General features: G+C 41.8%; 1 protein-coding gene across 5 annotated transcripts in view; it reads right to left on the minus strand.

Moving 5' to 3' along the window:
* The window catches only part of SMURF1 (SMAD specific E3 ubiquitin protein ligase 1), a 101729-nt gene extending 89405 nt beyond the window's left edge, over nt 1-12324 (minus strand). For 3 of the 5 annotated variants that reach the window (XM_081036080.1, XM_081036081.1, XM_081036079.1), the window contains exon 1: nt 11951-12293. In XM_081036080.1, the coding sequence (XP_080892206.1) occupies nt 11951-12005 (55 nt within the window). In that variant the 5' untranslated portion in view covers nt 12006-12293. Of the gene's footprint in view, nt 1-11950 lie in introns of all 5 variants that reach the window. The other 2 variants (XM_081036083.1, XM_081036082.1) reach the window with 2 other exon arrangements.
* Between the last annotated feature and the right edge of the window lie 15160 nt (nt 12325-27484).

A 27484-nucleotide genomic window follows, 5' to 3' on the forward strand; every position in this document is an offset into this window, starting at 1 on the left:
ACTACTTATCACAGCATTACTAAGGACCTACAAAGAGATAAACGAAAAGGGAAGAGAAGGTGCCTTTGCTGAAAAAGGCCCTTTCTGCTATGAACTATCATCCAAGAGATTTAAAGAGAGAGAACAGGCTAAAGACAGGGAGGGCGGTGGTAGACGGGGCAGGAGAGAGACTGTGGGGTAGGGTGGACAGAAGAATCTTGATCCCCAGGCATCTGAAGACCAGACACTCTTGTTAGGTATTCTCATCCTGAAAACTGGAAATGTCATTCAAGATGCGCGAAAAGCATCCTGAGTGAGGGGTAAGCGAATGATGTCCCTCAATTCCAACCAGTTATTTCCAATGGCCCTGAGGGAGAGGCCAAGGGGACCGCCAGGGAACCAAGGGCAAAAAAGTGGGCCAAAATTCTAGACTTGAGAACATTTCAGGCTTTGGTTCAAGCCCCTGGAATTGCCCAGAAGCTGAGGAGAAAGCAGACTCGGTGTTGTGGTGTTATGTGGTCAAAGAAACCTCAAGCCTGGCTGATGACAGCCTGTGACTGCCCAGTCCCCAGGCCTCCTAACTCATAATGTGGCCAAAAAGGAGTGGCCTACTAAGACACGCTGCCTTGGGGAAGGGCGTCCTTCAATAGGACATGGGAGAGAGTGACACAGGAGGCCAGAGAGGCAGACAGGGCAGAATCAGAGGCGGTTTGATTTCATTCTGAGTAGGAAGCCACTAGAGGATCTTAAGGAAGAGAACGACATGATCTGATTTATGCTTTGAAAAGATGTGAGATGGCGAACAGACTAGTGATTGCCAGGGGTTCCAGGAATGGGGGCCAGGGGGTGGCTGTGGCTATAAAGGGACAGCACAAAGGAGCTTTCTGGTGTCAGTACACATGTTGATTGTGCTGGTGGTTATACAAATCTACACGTGAGAAAACTGCACAGAACTCTACACACACGCGCAGGCACGCACGCGCGCTCGCACATGTAAGGGGTGAAATCCGAATACGCCCAGCGTCCACTGTCAGTCTCCTGGTTTTGATATTACACCACTTACGCAGGATGATAAAAATGGGGGAGGCTGAGTGAAGGGCACAGGACCTTCCTGTCTCTGTGACGGCCTGTGAATCTATAATTACTTCAAAATTAAAGTTAAAAATATATTGCATAGTTGAAAGTTGCTGAGAGTACATCTTAAAAGTTCTCATGACGAGAAAAATTTTTTTTAAATATGTAAGGTGATGACATTAACTAGATTATTGCGGTGAACATGTACAAATATTGAATCGTTATGTTGTATACCTGAAACTAATGTCGTATGTCAATTATACCTCATTTTAAAAATCAATTTTAAAAACGGAAAGCATGAAAAATCATACTTAAACAAATCGTAAGATAATGCTCGTAATATTTGACCCATAAAATACAAGTGATTTTATTGGGGGCTTTAAGGGAGAACAAATGTGTTTATAATAATAAAAGATTAAATAGATAAAACTCACATGGTGAGTGTGTGAAAAGTATGCATCTATTTCTTTTTGGACCAAATGTATTAAATTTAGGTTTATAATATAGTAGTCTATATAATTCTCTCTGTTCATAGTATTTTAATACGGTACTAGTCATTTGAAAAGAAAACAAGTTTGAATCTACAAAGGAGATTTCAGGGAGGAAACTTGGTATGTAGATAAAATATTATTTAAGTAATAAATTAGAAACTACTCACAAAAACAAGTTTTTAAGATTTTGACTAAAATTCTTGCTACCTTTTTTACCTTACATCCAAATACAGACCTAGATTTTTTTCTATATAAACACATTTGCTAGCGGCTGGCGTGGGCGCCAAAAATCTTGAGTTTTAACAAGCCCCTGAATTGATTCTGACACACAGTGGGTAAATCATTCATTCTCAGCAGGGAGTATTCCCTAGAAGGGTGGTGAACATTGTCTCTCGGAAGAGGGAAAAACCTTGGGTATCACAATGTTTATACCAAAGCTATAGCCTACCTAAAATAAACAAACAAATAAATTTAAAAATAAAAGCTGTCTATGGCTACCATTTAATGGTATGGATTGGAGATCAGTCAAAGTAGAAGCAGAACCCCAAATTGACACCATGCCACACCAACCATAAGAATTAAAATGAAAAAGAAAACGCCAAGGTTGGCAAAGACATGGAGCAACTGGACCTCTCATACACTGCTGTATAAGCACTTTGGAAAAGTGTTTGGCAGTTTTATTCAAGGGGACCACCTGTCCACTCTGTGACCCAGCACTGCCATTCCTAAGTATACACCCAACAGACGTGCACACACATCCTCACCATAAGACACTCACGTGAATGTTCATAGCAGCACCAACTAGACGCTACCCAACTGTCCATCATCTGGTAAAGAGACCAATTACGGCATACGCACATAATAGAACACTACTCTGCAAAGAGAATGAATGATACACAACCACACAACAACATCGGTGAATCTCACAAATATAATGTGGAGCAAAAGGAGCTAGTCATGAAAGAATGCATGCTGTACGATTCCACTGATATGAAATCCAAAGCAGGCTGTTATAAGTCAGGATAGTGACTATCTTTGGGGGCGGGGCTTGGGGCGAGGCTGTAGAAACTGGGAAGGAGCTTGTGGATATTCCAGGTACTGGTAACATTCTATTCCCTGACCTAGGTCAGGGTTTCTCCAGCACGACTGACACTCAGGACCAGACAATTCTTTGTTGTGGGGTCTGTTCTGCGCACTGTAGGAGGTTTAGCAGCATCGCTGGCCTCTATGCGCCAGATGCCACCAGCATCCATAGAGCTGTGACTGTCAAAAACGCCTCCGGACATCACCAGATAAACATCCCTTGGGAGGCAGAAGTGCCCCGAGTTGAGAACCAGTGATCCAAGATATAGTTACACAGGTATGCTCAGTTTATAAAATAGCAACAAAAGGGACACTGCCCTTGTCTGTATGTATGTGGTATTTCAATAAACGGAAGCAGGAAAACCATTTAGGAGATGACTATTGCAGGCATCCAAGTGAGAGGTGACTGCCAAGGACTAGGGGGGGCCACAGTGGAGATGGAGAGAAGCAGACAGATTCAGGATGTGGCATACGAGGGAAAAGTTGGCAACTTCTAGCCGATGAGAGAGGAGACTCCAGGAGGACACCAAGGTTTTTGGTCTGAGCAACTGACTGGTTGATGATGTCACTACGATGGGGCAGACTAGGGTCAGAGCATCTTGGGGAATGATCATGGGGAGAGGGGGGTGATAAAATCATGAGTTATCCAGAGACAACCAGCATGCTTGCTCCTGTACTAGACAAGCTCTCAACTGTAACGACTACTGTGCATTTCCCATTCTCGGCTCAATCAGTAGTCTTCAATTTGGTTTCCTGATCTCTCTCCACCATTGTACACAATTAAACTTGTCACTGGCCACCCCTAAATCATCAGACCATGAGAAGCTCCACGTTACCGTGACAAAGCCATCCTCACCCCTGCTCCTGGAGCTGACACTTGAGGCAGTGGCCAGAGAAGCCGAGGGAAGAGGAGCACCAGCACGGAGAAAGGGCAACTCCAGCAAGTCACGCTCCATCTCCACCTCAGAATGAGCAAAATTCATCCTTAGTAACATCTTTGAAATAAATAACTAATATTGTAGCAGGCTGGTTTGGGTTGCAAGTAGCATTTAAATTAACAAGGGCAAAAAGTGTTTGTTCAAGCAAGAGATGATCACAGCTTGATCTGGGATGGGGGCAACGGACATGAAGGGAAGACACAGACCTGATAAAGTGTGGTGGCCGAAACGAGGGGCCTTGAGGAACAATGACCATGAGTCTTCATTTGTGGTTTGAACAACTTGGTAGATTTAATGAAGTGGGAAAGATGGGGGAAACGGAGGATTTGGGGGAGGAGGAATCAAGAAGATTGTCTTAAGACACATTAAGGTGTTTACTAGACACATTTGGGGGAGAACAGGAACATCACGTTTCCAACCCTGAATAATTATGGAGGGAAAAGGGGGCTACCTTATCCCCCAAAAGCTTGTCTAATATTGTGAATGTGAATTATCCTCACTAAAGCCTAACAAGAGTTAAATCGATGTCCCACAAGTAAATGTAAGCCTTCTCCTGCACATGATTATTGATTTTTTGTAAGGCATGTGAATTTATTATAGTTAGATTATGTATGATTCTGAGTATTTTGAATCTGCACGTGAAATGGTTATCCATTTAGGAAACTATCCTTTTTCTCCTATAAAATGTGCTTTTAAACAATAAAATTATATACTAGCATGTTTTATTTCTTTTTTAACCCAGAAATAAAAACACATGAGAGAAAAAAAACCAACCCAAACCTTTTAGACTTTGGCTTGATATCTTGGCTCAAGTAAGGAAACGTGTAGGAGAAACTCTTTGGAAACTATGAAACAATCTAAGATATAAAGTGTTAATAATACTGACATGTATAAACAGGCATCAAGCAATTCTCAAATGTATAATTTGCAGGTAATATATGTAGAAACATAATCTAGTAAAATTTAGGATTTTTATCCCAATCACCTACGAGGAAGAAAAGGCAATAAATTCCTACTGGTTACAACTTTTTCTACTTTTACAGAAAAAGCAAGAGATGACCCCAAGGAACATTCCAGATAAATAATATAAACCAGCACCACTATTCAGAATCAAGACCCCCGTCTTTCAAAAGACTCACCACAGAACGTAGGTCTAAGCAGGACCAGATTTCCGAATCTGGAAAGTGTCATTTGAGCTTACTTTAATATCATGTTGGAACATTTTTTTTTTTTTTGGAGGGGGGTATATCTCAGTATCAGAATAAACATTCTCTGGAAAAATAAGTTTGTTCAGATCTATAGAGTATGCAGAGTATTTTACTTTTCCTGGTAAGGAAACATACATAAACAGGGGTATATGCCCTTAGATACTATTTCAGCTCTTGGAAATATTATTTGGCACAATTATTTTGAATTTTCAGAACACCTACTTTTGAAAACAATTACTACTGGCAATTAATGTACTAGTTGCTCTAAAAAACTCGTAAGAGCCGTAGATTCTTGAGAAGAAATCTATGCTCAAGAAGGGGAGGGGAAGGGGGTAGATTAAACAATACAAAAGGAATACAGTGAAAACAAGTTTCTCTCCATGGACCCTCCAGTCCCAATTCTCCTCCCCAGAGGTAAACATAATCAAGATTTTCAACAGTAGCCTCACAGTGATATTCTATACAAATACATCTATAAATTTCCCTTTTATTTTTTGTTTTGTTTTACTATTCAAGTAGTATGTAAAATATCAACTCTTCTGAAACATGCTTTCCTTGTCCCATTCAATAGTATATCTTAGAGAATGCTTCATATCAGAATATAAAGTACAAACTTATTCTTTTAAACAGCTACACATCCCTGGGGATATACCATAATCTATTTAACTAATTCTCTATTGATGCACATTTAGGCTGTACTAAGTCTTTTACAATTTGTAACAATGCTGCAATAATTTTGCACCTAAGAAGTCACATAAATGTGGGAATGCATCTATAAGAAAAATTCCTAGGGCCAGAATTATTAGATCAAAGGGTATAGGCATTTATTATCTGCTAGAACAAAACTGTTCTCCTTACTCTACTGCATCAACTTACATTCTCCACCAACAGGACAAGAGTTTCTGCTTATGTACACCTTTGTCATCAAGACACTTTCAAACTCTCTGGTCTCTGCCGATCTGCTACATGAAAAACTGTTTCATCTTTAGTTTTAATATTGATATTTTGTTTTGAAAACCATTTTCATTCTGGTCTGTGAATTGTTCCTATTCTTTGCTAAATAGGTGATTGGCCTTTTCTAATTGATTTTGAAAGCTCTTTATATATTAAGGAAGCTAGACTTCCATTTTCATATAGATTGCAAATTGTTTTTCCTAGTTTGTCTTTGCCTATCAATTTTTATCCATTTTATTTTACTATGGAGAAATTTTCTAATGACTAACTTTTTTTATTGTTTATAATTATTTTTCAGCTGATTCTTTTGGATTTAAGATATAAAAGCATACCATACCAAGTAATAGGCAATTTTGCTTTCTGCTCTCTTTCTTTAGTTATTAACAACTGTGACAGTGTACATCCCTGTATTGTCCCTGATTTTAATGGAATGCTTCCAAGGTTTCCTAATTAAGGATGATGCTGGCTTTGGCTTATAACACTATTTCTCTAAGGAACTTTCTGAATGCATAGAGAATTTACTAATTCGTTCCTGAGGATTATTTTCCCATGTTTACCAGTGGGTTCTGTAGTTTTTCTTCAGTGTCAAAGCGCATCATTAGCGTTAGCATTTACATGGAATAAGACGTAACAGGAATCTAGGACTCTGGATTTACCTTGTGCTCCTCTATAAATAATTCAAACTTATCTTGCATTAGTGATAGAAAAAGTGAGTCATGAAAAGATTGTAATTCCACCCACCCCATTTCTTCATTGTGGCACTTTTCTGAGTTAGAAGCAGAATTCAGACTTTCTGATTCCCAATCCAGTGTTTAAGCCACCGTGGCCTTTGGAGAATTCAGCAATGCCCAACACGCGAGGAAGAAAGCAGGCTGCTGTCTACAGCCCTCAGCTTCACAACGTTCTCTTCCAGCCTCCTGAAAGCAACTTCCAAGTTGGACTCAGGAGTTTCAAACATCTGAAATGCATCACCCAGCAGCCGGCATAATAGGTTCACGCTCGGTGATACATGATGTTGCTGACATTCCTCAGCCAATTAGAATTCCTTTCAGCTGCAATGGAGGTGAACACAGCTGGAAGTACCGAGTGGGCTCATCCCCAGCAGCACTGATTGTACATTATTTAAGCCTTGTTGGAAAACAACACAGAGATTTTTCCCCCCTTTAATCCAGAAATACAGAAACAACATTCCACTTAGTTTAAATATCTAAATGGAGTAAATTGCATCTGTAGACACAACAGTAATTCCAACATTTTAAAGAAGAAGATTTGCCTGATCCACATGGCGAGGGGCTTTTGTTTTGCCAACACAGCCCTGCAGTTCTTCTTTGACTCGAGTGGCCTTTAGGGACTGGTCAACTGGAGTCAGTGTTGTGGACAAGAAGCCAATTTAAGTTTGGGGCTTTCTCTCAATAAAAATTCACCTACAACAAGCAAACCAATAATTTAAGTTGTTCAGTGACCTCAAAACACACATTTTTTTCATTCTCTATTTGTTAAAAAATATTTAACCTCTAAAATGGTTTTGAAATTTGATCCAAATAAGAATCCTAAAAATTAGGGTTTCTCAACTGGAAAATACCAAATTACTTCATCCATTTCGTCTTTTGAACATCGCTTTCAGCACTCACTAAAATGCACAACTCAGCTATTTTACTTTTAACCAGTGCCCACAAATGTGTTACACAACAACCAGTCTAGTTAACTGGATCATTGAGCTGATGTTGAAATATTATGGGTGAGTCTTTTATTATTATTATTATTATTATTCATGAGGAAATACATTTTGAAGAAGTAACTCAGTCCCCAGAACCTCCCTGGGTTACCCGATATTCCACACTAGAACCTGACAAGGCGACCAAACAGAAAAAAATGAAAATTTGTAAAAGAGAAGGAAAACCTTGAAGTCCAGACACCACTCTAATGGTTGCAAAAATAGGAGTTTTGAACTTTGACAAATAAACAGACTTGAAGTCAAAAATTGTAATTTGATAAATCAGAACTACTGTAAAAATACAGACAGAAGTAAAGTATATGAGATATTTCATTTCTCAAATCTGTTAGGTGGGTCAAGAAAAGTAAAAAGAAAGAAAATGGATTTTTAAAAAAGAGTTTTCTAAAGACAACACAAATGTGACCAAATCACAAATGAAATCAATAATAGAACCTGTATTTGGCAGTATATGACTCCCTTTAAAGTACAATTGTAGTTTAAGTTACGTAGTAGTATTTGATTGAACCCATCCCGTATCCTTAGATAATTCAGCTCAAAGAAGTATCTCGACAGTACCTCATAAACTTGAGGCCAATCCTGAGGAAAACACAGAAACTCATGCGTAGCACATGAAATTCCATCTTATCTGACTTAGTTGTTAAAAGTTTTGCCTGCCTTACACAGGGAGATTCTTTATTAGGAGAAATTGACAAAGGCAACGCTCTTAATAGATGTTTTTTTCAGAGAAACAACTATTTTGAATCAATCAGGTCACCAGTTACCGATCAATGAAACTTATTAACAGTTATTACTACGACTATTTCTCTCCGGTCACCAGTTACCGATCAATGAAACTTATTAACAGTTATTACTACGACTATTTCTCTCCAAGTTGCATCATCTGAATGCCAGAACACAAGTCAGCCACACATCGTATGTACTACAACTTTAAAAACAGCCTCCATTCCCAAATGCTACCACGGAAGGTCTCTTCCCGTCCCACCCCCCACTCGGAATTAGAATTTTTCTCTCTTCACAATACATAGTCATGTTCCAAAACATATAAAAACACAAGGAGGTCTGAGACTATTTCAAGGCATAAAAGCACAAAAAAGTTTAGTCATTTGGTGTTTCAACTAACTGGTTAACATTAGAATAAAATTGAATTTGAAGAGCACTGTGGAATACTTAGAGCTCAAAATTCCATTCTTTTACCCAAAGTGGCCTAAATAACATATCTGGGATTCATTTGTGTACCACATAAGAACAAAGTTTTTGCAAATCCTGCTTGAATTTAAAATGAAAATGTTTCCCAAGTGTCTGTTTGCCAGTGAACTCTAAAATGTCTGCAAGATAATGCTCTTTAACAAAGATCACTCGACTTTGAACATATTATGCCCCCAAACCTACCGAAAACTTTACAAACTATTATCCTGCTAAAAAACCACAGATGTTCATTAAAATTATATTCTTTTATATATAAAGACTCAAACATTCTTCTGTTTAGGCCAGGTTTCCAAAGCCATTCGGCATGCTATCCAATAGTTGTTTTTTTTTAAAAAAAAACACGGGGTTCCACAGGAAGGAAAAAAAAAGGAAGAAATCATAAATGTAATCAATACACAAAAATAATGCTTGACATCAAACATGAGTCCTGTGTTTTAACACAAATTTCTGAATATCAGGATCGGGCCGTAATAAAGTACAAGCACCCAACAGTAATTTGGAATAAGCCAAATTGATAGATCCTACGAGGAGAATTAAAGAATGCTATAAAAGGAGTTGAAATCTCATTTTACATGAGGAAACTGAGACTCAGAAAGGTTTTATAAGTTGTTCCATATTATGCAGTTTATGGCAGATCTGACCAAAATTGAGGTACTTAATTCTAAATCCAACGTTCTACTTACCACCAAATACAACTCTAGACCCGAAAGTTCTAAATGCTCTAACTCCAATATCCTCATATTTTGCATTGAATTACGCTGTGTGCTATTCACTAGTTAGAATAGCTCTCATTTCTAAACGTCATTTGTTCAAGTATCACATTTGGAAATAAACTCTGAAACCTGTAACAACAAAAGTATACGACTTTTGAAAGATGTCTATCCAACTTGCCAGAAGTGAAGAAGATATTTCAAACTTCCCCTGGCGACATAAAGATGAAGCCAAAACCTAGCCTATCTTCAACAAAATATCTAGCTCCAACGTTTCCACGTAAATTAACAGACAAGTGGCATCACGTGTGTCTGCAATCATCTCTAAACTCTCAATTCTATTGCAGGGATGACCATACTCACAGATCCTCTCTTATCAACAATAACATTAGCTGGGAGAAAGGGAAAGGTGTTTCAGAAAGAACACTCATCACCTGATCCTTCACTACCAAGTGATATTAAAACTGTTTAAAGAATTTCTACATCTATGACATATAAATTCCTGAATCCAAAAATAATTTGAGAGAACAAACCAAGTCTTCCCTTTCATGAGGAAAAGCCCCATCCAGACCTGACTACTAGAATTAATACATATATACACCTGACACAAACATTGTAATTAAAATCTATTCCTTCTAATACATTAATCACATTTCCACCAAAACTCATAAAATCAGTTACTTTTGCTTTTAACAAGAAAACTGAAACAAATCCGATGTCAATTATAGGTTACTTTGTAAATGAAAGCCAAATTAAAGTTGTCAGTAATTAAAGTTTTACAAGCATTGCAAAGTTAAAAATGTGGCTTTTATATAACCATAAAAATAACAATGTATATGCATCTATAAAATGAGAAGTGTTTCCTACCAGACCCAGAATAAAGGGTTATGTTTCTCTAGAAGTAAAGATCCCTGGGATATGCCTGTTACTTTACAAAACCAGGATCTGGGTTTGGGTCTGAATCACCCGATCCGGTTATATTATCTGATCGTAACCTGATCTGACATTTTTATATATATCTAAAACAAATTATAACCCTCCTCTTGAAACAAAAGATGGATCACGCAACAACTCTGGACTTTCAAAGGAAATTTTAGTTAGAAAACAATCAGCCATTGCTGCTGTTTTCACGGATTTTACTGATGATTTAGGGCTCTGCATCTGCCATGAAGTGTCCCAAACGCTCACTGTCTCTTTGAAAGGGGATCTGATTTTGGAGTCCTCACCAGACTGCCACTGAACAGAAAAATCCTGGGGAAAACCCCTGACAGGGATTAGCCTAAACTTTTTATTTCCTTTTCAGAGCTGGAAATATTCGCGTTTGGAAAGTCCCCCCGCAGCACAGTATTTCCAACACTACACTCTGGCCCCAGCTATGAACTGAAACTGGGAGACGAGCAGCCGCCCCAGCACCGCCCGTAACGCTGAAGAGAGGGACAGGGCAGCTGAGGGTGCAGACGGGTCCGGGCCTCCGGAGTCCGCCAGCGAGGGGCACCTCCACCAGACACCGTCGGCACCTGCACACGTCCAAGCCACCACGTCGCAGGCCGACAGCAGAGCTTCGCGCTCACCCTAGAAGGTGGCACTACAGAGCCACCTAGAAGGCAGCGGCATTTCATTGACACTAAATGAGAGTGAACCAAGGAGCCTGCGCTAGCGCAGCCACCTACCACAGCCTCCAGTGTGTGGGGGGGCGGGGGGGCGGGGAAGCCACGCCCAACCGAGGCTTAAGGATGGGGGGCGGAGGGGGCGATGGGAAAGTGCAATGCAGAGAAGGAAAGCATGGAAGCAGCACAGTCAGAAGTAGATCGTGGCCTGGCCAGAGTGAGAAAGGAAGTGGACCAGACTGAAACGGTCTGAACCAGAGGGGAAGTGAGAAGAGAGCCGGGAGAAGCTACAAGACAGGACTGAGGAATTCGAGGCTGAAGGAAAGGGTGGAGGCCGCGAGACAGAAGCGAGGGGGCGGGGCTGGGAGAGGCGGGGCGGGGCTAGGGAGAAATGAGGGCGGAGTTCAGGAGGAGAGTGAGGGGGCGAAACCAGGGGAGAAGAAAGGGGCGGGGCCAGGAGGGGAGAGGCAAGGGGGCGACGGGGTAGAGGGGAAAGCAAGAGAGCGGACGGGAAAGGAGTGACAAGTGGGAGAGGGCAGGAGGGAGCAGCGAGGGGGATGGTCTGGGGGGAGAGGATGGGAAGGTGGTGAGCAGAGAGGGGCGGGGCCGGGAGGGAAAAGCGAGGGGGCAGGTGAGGGGAGAGGAAAGAAAGCGAGGGGAGGAGCCAGGAGGGGAGAAGCCAGGGGACCCGGGGAGGAAAAGGTGGAGAGCGAGGAGGACGGCGGGGGCAGGTGGGAGGGAGGAGGGAAGCGAGAGGACGGCTGGGGGGGGCTATGAAAACCGAGGGGGCGGGGCCGGGGAGCAGCGAGGGGGCGGGGCCGGCGGGAGACGCGAGGGGCACTCGCCCAGGGGGGTGACGAGGTCCTGGGACAACGGCCGGCGTGGGGGAGGGCCACTTGAGCAGGGCGCTCCGCGGGAAATTCCGCGCCGTGCGGGGGGCAGTGTGGGCCTCCCCCCCGCCGTACCTGTCAGACGGATCTTGATGCTGGAGCCGTTCCTGCGCGTCCCGGGGTTCGACATCTCCCGCCAACGATCGTGCAGCCGCGGATCCAGCGCCGCCGCCCCCCGGCCCGGCCCGGCCCAGCCCCGCCGCCGCCGCCTCCTCAAGGTTACGGCTCCGGGCTGGGCGCCGGGGTCCGAGCCGGGACACAAACTCCGCAGCCCAGGCGTCCGGGCGGCGGGCGGATGGTCGAGCCGGAGGATCGGCGCTCCACCCGGCGCCCCGACCCTCGCTTGCTCCCAGACCAGTCTCGTCCGGAGCCGCCGCCTCCACCACCTCAGAGCCGGACGCTCGCCGCCCTCGCCGCTTCCGCCGCCGCCGCCGCCGCCGCCGCCTCCCGGAGCCGCGCGCGCTCCCGCCGTCGTGCCGGCCCGGCCCCGCGCGCGCCCCCGGGCCGTGCGCCCCCGCGTGCGTGCGCGTCCCCGCGGGAGAGGCGGGGCGCGCCGCGCGGCTGCATTGCCCGCCCAGCCTCGGGCGCGCGGGGTCTGGAACCTGTGTCTCTGCTTCCTGCTCCCCGCAGGCCGGGGGCCACTTCGCTGGGATCCCGAGGAGGCGGTCGGGGCCCGGAGTCGGAGCGCGCCCCGGAGCCCCGCAGCCGAGGCCCGCGCATTGGGCTGCGGCGTTGCGGAGACGAGGCCGCTGGCAGGCAGCGCCAGGGTTGCCCCGGGGCGGGCGTGCGGGCGGGACGGCGCGGCCCGCATACGGTCGCCTTCGGTTTTCGACACAGTCTGGGAGGAAACCTACTTGCAGATGCGGACGCTGAGGTTCGGAGAACCGAATTGGTTTTCCAGGTCTCTGACTCAAGGCTCCGGGCTCCTGATCGTTATTGAAGTGATGGTTACATGAAGACGTAGCCTGTTACTATACCAAGCACCTTCTACAAATAGGCAATATCTTCTTTCCCTTTTTTTTATCTTATTTTATTTTATTTTATTTTACATTTTAGGCTTTTAGATAATGCAATTTCAAGGGAGTGACTTCTCAAAGAGACAAAGTCCTCTAAATGTGTTTGGAACTAGTGCTCTGTATGGACCTGTAATAAAGTTGCTAGAATCACAGGAAATGCCACATTTGGACAAAGTGAGCAAGATTCGAAAAAAGGATACATGAAGAGGGAGATGTTTGTTATTATCCAGTCTGCATACAATTTAACCAAACAAAACGGCAGCTGTACAGCCTGTGTTTCTCTGCCTTCTGCTCACATTTCCCTTCCCAGAGTTGCCAGGTAGAACTGGAAAGTTCATGATGCTGTCTCCAACAAACCAAGTCCTCTCTTAACCTGTTATAGAGGGGAAATAATTTGCTCTTCGGAAAAGCTGGGTTAGTTTATCAAACTCGGTTTTTGTTTTTGTTTTGATTGGGGAAGGGGAATAGGACTTTATTGGGGAACAGTGTGTACTTCCAGGACTTTTTTCCAAATCAAGTTGTCCTTTCAATCTTACTTGTGGAGGGTGCCATTCAGCTTCAAGTTGTCCTTTCAGTCTTAGTTGTGGAGGGCGCAGCTCATCTCCAGGTCCAGTTGCTGTTGCTAGTTGCAGGGGGCGCAGCCCACCATCCCTTGCGGGAGTTAAGGAATCAAACTAGCAACCTTGTGGTTGAGAGGATGCACTCCAACCAACTGAGCCATCCAGGAGCTCAGCGGCAGCTCAGCGGCAGCTCAGCGGCAGCTCAGCGGCAGCTCAGCGGCAGCTCAGCGGCAGCTCAGCGGCAGCTCAGCGGCAGCTCAGCGGCAGCTCAGCTCCAGGTGCCATGTTCAATCTTAGTTGCAGGGGGTGCTGCCCACCATCCCTTGTGGGACTTGAGGAATTGAACTGGCAACCTTGTGGTTGGGAGCCCACTGGCCTATGTGGGAATCGAACCCGCAGCCTTCGGAGTTAGGAGCATGGAGCTCTAACCGCCTGAGCCACCAGGCCGGCCCCCCCAAACTCGTTTTTTGACCAACTACCTAACTCTTTTAATGCCTTTATTTGATTTGTGTCCTAAGGAAACCATGCTCTGAGCCATGGCTGCCATCCCCTGCAGACTTGGGCCTTTTCTGAAGTCACAGTCCAAAGTAGAGCCCTCTCTCTAGAGCCCCTTGATAGGCCTGCCTCTGCCTGAGCTCTGTGAAAGCAGTCTCCTGGGTTGGACTCCAGGGTTCTTTGAGCTTCATCAAATAGAAGGACAGGCCTATGTCATTTCTCTGCCCCACTGCAGATCAAACTTTCAATGATTCCAGTGGAATATCCAAGAATACAAGCTATGTTTAAGTAACAGAGCAGTAGATCCAGAATCCAGCTCTGTTTCTCTGAGAGTGAGTCTCGGGGTCAGAAAACGATCCAAGTAATCCCCATTCCTCTTTCTTCCAGTCAGTATTTCTCCGTCTTCATTCCCCCCATATTCAATTAGTCTCTTTTTTCTAAACCAGACTAAACATCTCTATGGCCACTCTTCTGATTCCAGCTGTTTTCCTGACCGAAAAACCTTTCATTTATTAACCTGTTTTCTTACTTGCCTAGACGTCTGGATCTTCCTTTGCTCGATTGTTTCCTCAACACCCGAGTCAGGAGGTCACTTCTGGAAGTTACTAAAAGTTATTTAGTTTACTCATTAATAAGAAATTGTCACTTAACTAGATACAGCTAACGGTGTCTTTCAACACAGCCTACACGAGAAGCACCTCCCTAAATGGAAGCTAATGTTTTATTCATTAGCAAACACGGGCCACCCATTATGTGGCTAGGGGCAAGGAACACAAATAAGTCACAGCTATAGCATTTCAGAGGCTCAGCTGACTGGATGAAACACGAAAACAACTGACAACCATACAGTGATGGAAATGCATACAGAGAGCTAGAACGTAGATTACAGGACGAGTCTGCTTGGGATCAGAGAAATGGGGGAGATCTTAGAAGAATCATGGAAGTCCTGATGTAGGGCTTAAAGGCCGTGTTCCAGTTTCTTGGGCAAAGAAGTGGGGACGGGCATTGTAGACCGATGGAAGAGCTTGTGCAAAGGCACGAAAATGAACGGATTTCAGTGTAAGCACAGTCACACAGCTGCTTTATCTTCCATCTTTACACCCCACTCCATTAAAAGTTGGTAGATGATAAAAGATATTTGCCCACTTAAAAATCATCAGGCACAATTTTGTGCTAAGGCTGTGGGCCAGCCCGTATATTGAACTTAAGGTGTACCTTGATATCCTCGCATCCTGTATCACATTTATCAAAAATACTATCTTCTAAAGATAGCTGGAACAAATAGTTGGGAAATGTCAAACAATTCTGAGACAGAGATGAAGTTCAGTGAGTGTCTTCAAGTATCCTCTTTGTAATGACTTTACAAAAGAGCAGTTTTGACCCTGCTTTCTATGTAGAATTTGACAGCTGATTTTATTTCCCCCACATGTATCACTTCCCTGACACAGTGCTATTGGGCATTTGAAACATTTTCCAGTGGGGAAAAAACCTCTCTTTGGATCCGACTGCAGGCATTCTTAACCTGTTTTTGAGTCCCAAACCTCTTTGGAGAATCTGATGGAAACAATTGACCCTTTCCCCAGAAAAACTTGTATGTGCAAATACACACCAACTTTTGTATCTGATTTCACTGCGTACATGATTTCCTGAAACTTGTGGCTCTCATAAGGTCTCATAGCCCCTAGGTTAAGAAGTCCTAATCTAAAGGAAATGATCAAGTAAATAACACTGGAAATGTCCTGTGTGTATTTGTTTAGGAGCCAGCACAGTTGTAGCCCCTTTTGAAAGCAATGGGTATGCTGAAAGGATGGCAGCTGTCACCCACACAGACCCACAATACCCTGGCTCCATCACATTGCTAGAGCAAGTTAATTAAATTCTGCAAGCCTTACTTTGTTCATCTGTAAAATGGAGATAATAATGCCTCTCAACTCAAGTTAAAATAAATCATGGATTTAATTTAAATCTTTAGTTTAACTGAAACCATGGATTTAAATTAAACCACGAATGTAGATATAGCAGTCTATTACATCAGGCACTCAGTAAATGGTAGCTCTTAATACATGTAAAATGTGTGTCTTTGCTCAGAAATCTGCTGGTGCTGTGACCCTGGAGAAATCTGTTTGGGGTGTTGTGCAGAAGGTCCCTAAAGGCTGACAAACGCCTCTTGAGAGCACTTTGTTGTTCCTGAGCTGGTGCCACTGGAACGAGTGGCTAGATCAGGTTAGTCTTTAAGGTCTTTTCTAGATCTAGGTCTAGGTCTAGTCTTCTTTTGCTTTTCACCTGAACATCAAGTTTTTCAAACCATTGGATGTACAAAATTGTGATTAATTAGCACATTTGTTTATTCTTTTATGCCCAGAAGACTTCAGGATCTTCCTCTAAATTACAACCTAAACTTTATATTACCACTATGGAAGTCTTACTATACTATGATCATTGGTATGGTTATTACTTGAGATTTTTAATTGAAATTTTTATTGAGATAATTGTAGATTCACACGCAAGTTGTAAAAAATAATACAGAGGGAGCCTTGGACACTTCGCCCAGTTCCCCCCATAGTAAAATCTGCAAAGTCGTTGTATAGTATCACAACTAGGATACAGACATTGATACAATCCAACAAAATTCAGATTTTCCCAGTTTTACTTGTACTAAGTTCTATAGTCTTAACACCTGTGTAGGTTGAAGTATCCACCACCACACTCAAAATACTGAACAGTTCCAACACCATGATCCATCATGTTTATAAACACATCTTTTGCCCCACTCCCAACACCTGGCAACCACTAATTTGTCCTCCATTTCTAAAATGTTGTCAATTAAACAATGTTACATGGGTGGAATCATACAAAATGTAATTTTTTGGGATAGGTTTTTCTCACTCAGAGTGATTACCTGGAGAGTCATCCAAGTTGTTACATGTATAAAGTTCATAAAGTTATTATATATATCAAATAGTTCATCATCCAAGTTGTTACATGTATCAAGTTCATCATCCAAGTTGTTACTTGCATCAAGTTAATCATCCAAGTTGTTACATGTATCAAGTTCATCAAGTTGTTATAGATATCAAATAGTTCATCATCCAAGTTGTTACATGTATCAAATTCATCATCCAAGTTGTTACATGTATCAAGTTCATCATCCGAGTTGTTACATGTATCGAGAGTTTGTTCCTTTTTATTACTGAGTAGTATTCCATAGTATGGATGTATCACAGTTTGCTTCACCATTCATTCTTTGAAGGTGGGCTAACTCATTTTTGGCCATTACAAACAAACTACTATGAACCCTCGTGTACAGGTTTTATGTGAACATAAGTTTCCCATTTCTCTGGGATAAATGCCCAAGAGTGCAACTGCTGAGTCATATTGGAAATTACATGTTTAGTTTTATAAGAAACTGCCAAACTGTTTTCTGGAGTGGCCAACACATTTTACTTTCCTACCAGCAATGTTTCTCAGCATCCTTGCCAGCATTTGGTATTGTCATTATTCTCCTTTGCCATCCTGATAGGTGTGTAGTTATTGTTTTATGGCTGTGGAATTATTTGAGGTATAGATTATTTCTTCAAATATATGCAGCCAGATAATTAGGGACAATTCTAGAAAAACAGTCTTTCTTTAAGGTCTTCTTTAAAAAAACAACAACAAAAACGTCTTTCTTTAAAGATCCTAGTTGAATCCCACAGTCTATGTTCAAAAACAGGAAGGTCATCACTGAAAATGAGCTGTTATTATTTTATTAAACTGCCATTATTTATTATTGAACTGCTATTATTTATTAAAAACCTAATTTTTAGAGAGTAGTTCCCACTTAGATGAGCGGTGTTTTAAACAACTAAATTGATTATCCTAATAAAAATAATTAAGACACTATTAGAAATATAATAAGCTCAACTTAAAAAATTCAGACGTGACAATTTTATTGTAAATAAACAAAAGAAATGTCTAGGCTTCTGGTCTACTACAAGATTTTACAATTTTTATTGGTTCAAAAAAATAAGATAAAAATTCTCCCAATTCATCATATCTCATCTATAATACAGAAACAACAATAACCAGACAAATTAACAAAATGAAATACCAAGTAAGACCCTGAGACATTGTTTATTGGCTAAATATTTTTGCTTATTTTTGGACAGCATTGGAGGAAGCTTTACTATATTCTATGCCAATGTTTCTTGAAAATGTGGTCACAGGAAAGCAGTGGTCACCTGGTTAGAAATGCAAATTCTCAGTCACCACTCCAGACTTTTATCAGAAATAGTATGGCCAGGACGCCTGTTCTCCTAGGAATTAATGCCATTGTCCTTTTATCTTGGGGTCACTCTCTCAAGATTGTAAGCTCTGGAAGGAGTTCCCAATTGGCTGAGTCTAGTCCAGGTCCATGGACTGGCTGCTTGGGGACAGCGACAAGGAAAGATGAAGCCTCTTTTACTTACATAGTGGGAAATGGGGCACGGCCTCCTGCCCAAAGTATGCACAGTAGGGCTCTCTCCCTAATAGATAGAGAACAGAATAGGCCACAAATGGCTAATGTCTGCCTCAGAAATGTGATGGGGGAAGGAGGGCAGCAGATTAACATTCCCTATAATTTGATTAAACTGATATCAATAATTTAGAGTTCAATTTTTGGTTCCCCAAGCACACACTGACTCAAATGTGAAGACGGAAGCAGCCTAACGAGAGGAAAGAGTGAAGGAAGTCTGTGATTTAAAATGAACTGGAAAATTCATGAATCACAGACTCTTGCACTAATGATCAAAAAAGGGCTGTACTAAGTGCCCATCTGTGGCAAATATTAACCACACTTTCTGTTGGCAAGGAGGTGACCCAATTCCCCAGCTTTACAGATGCACTGAACCAGTAACGGAATCATTCTGTGCATTCTGCCCAGTGTTTAAATCAAACTCATCCTTCTGCTGAGATCCGGCGAAGCTCTAATCTTACCCTGATTGTGCAAAAAACAGAAACAACTACAGATGAAAGTGACAAAGATTCCCCTAGTACCGAAAAGGGTGGGAACTGTACCTCATTACTTAAAGGCATTAGTATAAACAAATTAAATTAATTTGGGGTTCTGGTTTGTGAAAGGGAGGGCTGCTCTATAATTATTAGCTTCCATTCCTGCTTAGTGAATGTGATAAAGATTTTCGAGAACAGCTATTTCAGATCCAGGTTCTTCCCTTTTTCAATGCCTGTCATAGCACTGGGGGGGTGGGGGTAGGGAGGCGGTGGAGGTTGCTGAAAGCTAACACTTTGTCCATCCATCCATCCCTCCAGCCGGCATCAATCCCCAATCTGTCCAGGATCTCCCTGGATGAATGGGGCTTGGGCCACAAAATAGCTGTAAGACTTCCATTGTTTCTTCCCGGGAACCACATTTTAGAAAACACAGTTTTGTCATTTGTATGCACCGATTTATGAGTTCACTTTTCCTCTTTATTGTAACGTAGAATATTAAACAAACATTTATTAATGTGCTAATGTGCAAAGAATTTTTATTTGCTATTAAAATCATTTGTATTGTGACGCATTTACAGAAAAGTGAAACTCCTATGTAGTCACCACATAGCCCGGCCCCAGAAGACGCCTGCAAATTCACCCTCCTGATCCCAATCTCTCCCAGCTTCCCCCCCAGAAGACCACTCTCCTGACTCTCACATTCATGTCTTTGCTTTTATTCATAGTTTATCCATTAAGTATAAATCTCTAAGCATAGTTTTCTTTTGTCTGATATTGATTTTTCTATAAATGTCCCATTTTGCATCTTTTTTTTTTTTATTCAACACTACGTTTTTTGAGATTTATCCATATTACCACGTTGTGGCTATAGTTCATTTATTTTTATTGTTTGTATAGTATTCTATACGAGTTCATTCCTTTTTATTACTGAGTAATATAATACTTCAATTTATCCTTTCATGGATATTCGGATTGTTCCAATTTGGGGCTAATATGTACATTGTGTTAAATTTTGACTAATCTGAATATTATATTAAATTGCATTTTCTAATTACTAACAACAGGGCATTTCTTTGGTTATTTGGAATCCCTTTAGTGAAGTGCATATTCAAGGTTTTGGGGTTTTTTTGGGGTGAGGGAAGATGGTTCATATTTCTATGGGAGTTTCTGTGTTTCTTACTGATTTATAGGTATTCTTTATGTAGTTTGGATATGACCTGTCAGTGTTTCTTTTTCCCATTTTTTTTTATCGTGGCAAAATACACAATATAAAATTGAACATCCTAACCTCTTTTAACTGTAAAGTCAGTGGTATTAAATACATTCATAATGTCGAGTTCCATCACCAGAACACCACCCCTCTCCAGTACTGGTCCATCTTGTCAAACTGAATCTCTGCACCCATGAAACACTAACTCCCCATTCCTTCGTCTCCCCAGCCCCTGGCAGCCACCATTTTGCTTTCTGTCTTTGTGAATCTGACTACATGAGGTACCTCTTATAAGTGGAAGCATATGGTATTTTTCTTTTTATAACTGGCCTATTTCACCCAACATCGGGTTGTCAGGGTCATCTATGCTGTAAAATGTGTTGGAATTTCCTTCCTTTTTAAAGCTGAATTGTAGAGATAGACCACACTTTACTTATGTGTTCACCTGGCGATGGACAGTTGGGTTGCTTCCACCTTTTGGCTATTGTGAATAATGCTGCTATGAACGTGGGTGTACTGCTATGAATAATGTACCGCTCTCAATTCTTCTGAATATATATCCAGAGGTGGAATTGCTGGGTCAGATGGTAATTCTATTTTTAATTTTTGAGGAACCTCTGTACTGTTTTCCGTAGTGGCTGCACTATTTTACCTTCCCACCCACAGGGCGCAGGGGTTCCAATTTCTCAACATCCTGTCCTTCACTTGTTATTTTCTAGTTTTTTCATAGTGGGTGTGAAGTGGTAACTCGTTATGGTTTCTATTTACATTTCCTTGATGACTAATGATATTTAACATCTTTTCGTGCTCTTGTGGGTCATTTGTGAATCTTCTTTAGAGACATGTCTGTTCAAGTCCTTTGCCTATTTTTGAATTGGCTTGTTTGGCAAGGAATTTTAAAAGGTCGATTAGGTATGGTCCCTGCATTTGGGGGCTTACATCTAGTAGTGGAGACCATCACATAAGCAAATCATTAAAACGATGTATAAATGAGGCAGAAAATCCAGACTGAAGGCTTTCCTTTCTTGTAGACACCAATATGCTCTTGGTGTCAGTGGGCAAAGGGAAGGGTGCAGCAGCTTTACCTGGAAGCATGTGGAAGGTGATGAGCATTTGTGCCCCGAATCTTAAGCAGCAAGTTTCTGAAAAGGTTCAAACATCAGCAGTGATTAATTCAGGAGCATCGCCAGTTGAAATATCTTGGGACATAGGGTTGGTAATTTTGTTTCTCAGAAAGCAGTCCCCAACCTTTGCTTTTTAAACGGGTTGAGCAACTTTTCTCAACAAGCCACATCTATTTCTGTTGATTATACCAATTTAGACATTGCCATTTGCTCAAAGCAAAGTGAGTGATGTCTTAACTGAGCACGAGACGTGGCTGCAATGTCTCTCTTTAATAAGTGAGAATCCTTGGCATCAAGTGAAAAAACCGTTTTATTTTCACTAAGGGAAGTACAAGCTACAAAGAAGAAAGACCGTACTCACTACACTTGAGTTTACGGATTATGGTTGGATTCGCAACTCACTGACAAAAATGAAGAGACTTGAATGTGAATTGTTATCCTAAATAAACCACATTATGCCAGAGTGGAATATTTTGATAATAATGGGTGGTCTTAGGAGAAGACTTCCCTTGGAAAAAGGGTGGAGCTAAGTATCCTTAGAGATGTTTCATGGGAGCCGAGCATCCTTGCCCTGAAGGAGTTTCCACTTCCTAATGCAATCCTTTGCAGAATGAGTCCTATGTAAGTGGGAGGGGAAGGGGGGCGGCAGGGGATTGGTGCCAACAATAAATGACTCAGGAAAGTTAGGAGCCTGCCGGTTCCCTGGAATGTGGTGTTTGGGAGCAGTACTAGGTTGTTTGCCAAAGAGCGAGTTCTCTTCTTCTCAGGAAGAATCGGCCTGAAGTTCCAAAGGAAGACTTGTCTGGACCTCTCGTCACTCAGATGAAAAACTTCCTGGGGTTTTGACGGGAGAAGAGAAACTGCAGGTAGAAAGCTAGATTTATGGCTGTGGGCAGAGAGAAAGCCCCTTTCTACAAAATACCAGCTTATTAAGGTGGGTATACTCTTTCTAAAGGAGTCCAACAAAAATGGCTTTCAGGCTTCCTCTGGATTCTGATTTCTTTATCACCCAAATATTACTTTCCCCACCTTTCCTCAATACTAGAGACATGTCGTGAACTGTTTAACAATTGTCAGAGTTTCCTTCCCTCAAAATGCACAGGGAACTAGAAACCCAAGGTACATGAAACCAGGATAAAGCCCACAGCAATGAGTTCCCTAGCAAGCTCCACATTAGGGATATAAGCTGCACTGGATGTGGCATCAGCAGAGTGGGCTTAAATATCCCCCTATTTGCTGGCTGTGTGATCATGGGTGAGTCTCTTAAATCTCTGAGCTTCACTTTCCTCATCCATAAAATAGATACAATATCACCATCAAACCGTTATTATAAGCTTTTCTGGTATGAAAGACACTATCTGTGAAAATAGTTTGTAAAAGTGTCATATAGATGACTGTTCCTAATCTAGAGGTATTTGTAGCTAAACCTGCAAGCTTCCAGAGAGGGACTTGTGTTTGCCTCATATATTTACTCAACTGAATGTGCAAGGAGTGACCAGAACTTTATAAATAAGAAAAGTTCCTATAATTATTAACAACTGTTAAATGTTATGATTCCCCATTTCCCTACCCCCCCCCCCAAAAAAAACCCCAACATTTTAAAGCCTTTCTAAATAATCCTGTTTCTCAAAGACAAGCCATTCAGGGATATATTTTCCCATTTATGATTCACCCAAATGGCGTGAAAGGGTGTTGACTTTGGAGGAGCGATGCTCACACACTGAAACGCCTTTTTATTACTGGTTGACTCCCAAGTCATTTGTCAGACTTTCATTGTACGTAGTTATGCTTTAGGAATTTAGGACTCAAATCCTAAGTCATGCAATACACCATGAGATTATACAATTCTAATGTCTTTGAGGATTTTTTTTAATTGGGGAATATTGGGGAACAGTGTGTTTCTCCAGGGCCCCTCAGCTCCAAGTCGTTGTCCTTCAATCTAGTTGTAGAGGGCACAGCTCAGCTCCAAGTCCAGTCGCTGTTCTCTATCTTAGTTGCAGGAGGTGCCGCCCACCATCCCATGCAGGAATCGAACCAGCAACCACGTTCTTAGGAGCTTGCGCCCTAACCAACTGAGCCATCTGGCTGCCCCTGAAGTTTTTCATTTTTAATTATTACTAAAAAACTACCAAAGATAAAATTGGGACTCCTCTCTATTGTGTCTCCCAGCAAGAAGTTAGCATTTTGGTGAATAGTCTCCCAGAATTTTTTTCTATACATATACTACCAGATATATAATATTCATACAAATAATATACTGTGTTTCCCTGAAAATAAGACCAGGTCTTATATTAAGTTTTGCTCCAAAAGTCACAGTAGGGCTTATGTTCAGGGGATGTCATCCTGAAAAATCATGCTAGGTCTTATTTTCCAATTAGGTCTTATTTTCGGAGAAACATGGTATAAACACTGGTATTTCTTTTTTTTAAAAAAAGATTTTATTGGTGAAGGGGGTACAGGATTTTATTGGGGAACGGTATGTACTTCCAGGACTTTTTTCCAAGTCTAGTTGTTGTCCTTTCAATCTTAGTTATGGAGGGTGCCATTCAGCTTCAAGTTGTCCTTTCAGTCTTAGTTGTGGAGGGTGCAGCTCAGCTGTGGAGGGCGCAGCTCAGCTCCAGGTCCAGTTGCTGTTTTCTAGTTGCAGGGGGCGCAGCCTACCATCCCTTGCGGGAGTCGAACCGGCAACCTTGTGGTTGAGAGGATGCACTCCAACCAACTGAGCCATCCGGGAGCTCAGTGGCAGCTCAGCTCAAGGTGCCATGTTCAATCTTAGTTGCAGGGGATGCTGCCCACCATCCCTTGCGGGACTCGAGGAATTGAACTGGCAACCTTGTGGTTGGGAGCCCACTGGCCCACTTGGGAATTGAACCGGCAGTCTTCGGAGTTAGGAGCACGGAGCTCTAACCGCCTGAGCCACCGGGCCGGCCCCAACACTGGTGTTTCTTGATTCACCAATTTGAGACATTATCTGTTAGCTCTTCATTATGAAAGATGAGGAATTGGGTAGCTAACACTTCCTTCCTTCTACTTCCATTTTTGTGGTTACTATTTTGGGTTCTTCTATTTGTACTTTTACATAATTTTTTTAAACCTGTGTTTGCTCTTCTATCAGCCTATAACTTGTGATCCCCTCCACTTTGGATGAAGACATGGGTACGCTACCTTTGCTCCACTTCTCCTCTACTCGCCCACTTTCATTTTCTGTCAGCTATATTTTGACAATGTCAAGGATGGCAACATTCACGTTCTCTTCTGCAGGGAGTTGACTTCCCTGTTTTGTTTGTTGGTTCCCTAACTGTTTTAGAGTCAAGATCAAAATTACACGACACTTTGATTTGCTTCACTTTGGCCATGAGTTTCTTACACAATTTGTCCCCTGTTGTTTCTAATAGCCCTACTTTCTTCTTTTTGATGGAAGCAAAAGACATATTTTCTTCATCGTGTCATTAACATCATCTGGATCTTAGATATTCTATTACTTGGATCTATTTCATTCTTTTTCTTGAAGACATTCTACCAGGAGCTCCTTGCCTTTCTGTTTTAATTTGGAACACCTTTCCAGCTTCACTGCACAACTCTTATCTTGGTACGGTTTTTCACTGGATTTCTGGGATGGTTCTACCATTTCTTGAAACTTACATCTCTTTTTGGGGGGTGGGAGTGGGGACAGATTGCTTTTATACTTTTTTGATGGAGTACACTCTCAAGTAGCTTGCTTAGAAAGTACTTGAAAGGTAATAATTCTGAGTTTATATCTGAAAATATGATTATGCCTTACATAGCTATTCTCCATTCTGAATAATTTTCCCTCAAAACTTGAAGGCATCGTTCCATTATCTTCTAGCATTCGGTATCTCCAAAGAGAAATCTGATATTAACCTGAGCTCATTCTTTTTTAGGTAACTTATTTTTTCTCTGGAAAATTTTAGGATCTTGTTATTTTTTAAAATAATTTTTAATTTTTCAATCATAGTACACATACAATATTATATTAGTTTCAGCTGTACATCATGATTAGACATTTATGTAACTTATGAAGTGATCACTTTGATAAAGTTAGTACCCATCCGACACCATATATGGTTATTACAGTACTATTGACTATATTCCTTATGCTGTTCTTTACATCCCCATGACTATTTTGCAACTACCAACTTGTATTTCTTAATCCCTTCCCCTTTTAAACCCCTTCTCCCAACTCTGCTTCCAGCTGGCAGCCATCAAAATGTTCTCTGTATCTATGAGTTTGTTTCTGTTTTGTTTATTTTGTTCTTTAGATTCCACATATAAGTGAAATCATATGACATTTGTCTTTCTCTGTCTGACTTATTCCACTCAGCACAATACCCTCTATGTCCATCCACGTTGTCACAGATGGCAAGATTTCATTCTTTTTTAATGGCTGAGTGGTACATTGTATACATGTACCACCTCTTCTTCATCCATTCATCCATTGATGAACACTCAGATTGCCTCCACATCTTGGCCATTGTAAACAATGCTGCAATGGACATATGGGTGCACATGTCCCTTCAAAATAGCATTTTGGGTTTCTTCAGATAAATACCCAGAAGTGGATTACTGAGTCCATTCTTTGTCTCTTCTTATAGACTTTGTTTTAAAGTCTATTTTGTATCATATAAGTATTGCTATCTCAGCTTTTTTTGTTTGTTTCCATTTACATGAAATATCTTTATCCATCCCTTTATTTTCAGTTGGTGTGTGTCTTTCAATCTGAAGTGGATCTCTTGTAGGCAGCATATGTATGGGTCTTGTTTTCTTATCCATTGAGCTACCCTATTTTTTGATGGGAGCATTTAATCCATTTACATATAAAATAATTGTTGATAGATACGTAATTATTGCCATGTTTGTTCATAGTTTTGATCTTTTGTTTTCATCTTAAAGAAGGCTCTCTAAGATTCCTTGTAATACTGGTTTGGTGGTGATGAACTCCTTCAGCATTTTCTTGTCTGGGGAGCTCTTTATCTGTCCTTCGATTCTAAATAATGCCTTTGCTAGGTAGAGTAATCTTGATTGTAGGTCCTTGCTTTTCATCACTTTGCATATTTCCTGCCAATCCTTTCTGTGCTGCAGTTTCTGTCGAGAAGTCAGTTGACAGTTTTATGGGAACCCCCGTGTAAGTAACTGCTTTTCTCTCCCTGCTTTTAAGATTCTATCTTTGATTCTAAACTTTGGCATTTAAATTATGGTGTGTCTTGGTGTAGGCCTCTTTGGGTTCATCTTGTTTGGGACTCTCTGCGCTACCTGGACTTGTATGTCTACTTCCTTTACCAGGTTAAGGAAGTTTTCAGTCATTGTTTCTTCAAATAGGTTTTCAATTTCTTTCTCTCTCTCTTTTCCTTCTGGTACCCCAATGATGCAAATGTTGGCACACTTGATGTTTTCCCAGAGGCCTCTTGAACTATCCTCATTTTTCTGGACTCTTTTTTCTGTTTGCTATTTTGAGTGTTTTCTGCTACCTTATCTTCCAAATTGCTGATTTAATCCTCTGCTTCATCTAACCTACTGTTGATTCCCTCTTATGTATTCTTTATTTCAGTTATTGTATTCTTCAGTTCTGACTGGTTCTTTGTTTTCTGTCTTCATTTTTATGTTTCCTGTCTCTTTGTTGAAGTTCTCCCTGAGATCATTAAGCATCCTAATAACCAGTGTTTTGAACTCTGCATCTGGTAGATTGCTTGTCTCCATTTTTCCCCCTGGAGCTTTGTTCTGTTCTTTCATTTGGGATTTTTTGTGTCCACATTTTGGCTGCCTCTCTATTTGTTTCTATGTATTAGGTAGGGCTGCTATGTCTCCTGGTCTTAGTAGAGTGGCTTATGTAGTAGGTGTCCTGTGGGGCCCAGTGGTGCAGTCTCCCTGGTCACCAGAGCCAGGTGGTCCAGGTGTGTCCCTTGTGTGGGGTGTGTGTGCCGTCCTGTTGTAGTTGAGCCTTGGTTGCTGTTTGCACATCAGTGGGGGGGGGGGGATTGGCCCTTAGACTGATTAGTTGTGAGGACTGGCTGTGACTACAGTGGAGGAGCTGTTTGGCAGGGGCTGATCCTACAGAGCAGGATTCACTTTAGCAGTGCTCTGGTGTCACTGGAAGCGGCTTGGGTGGGTCCACAAGTTGGGTGAGGGTCTCAGGGAATCACTAGGATGGGGTGAATGGTGTTAACCAGGTTGATGGAGACTCAGATAAGGCAGCTGTCTGCAGCTGCACACTAGGA

Source organism: Rhinolophus hipposideros (genome assembly GCF_964194185.1).
Source record: "Rhinolophus hipposideros genome assembly, chromosome: 23".
In the NCBI taxonomy this organism is placed as follows: domain Eukaryota; kingdom Metazoa; phylum Chordata; class Mammalia; order Chiroptera; family Rhinolophidae; genus Rhinolophus; species Rhinolophus hipposideros.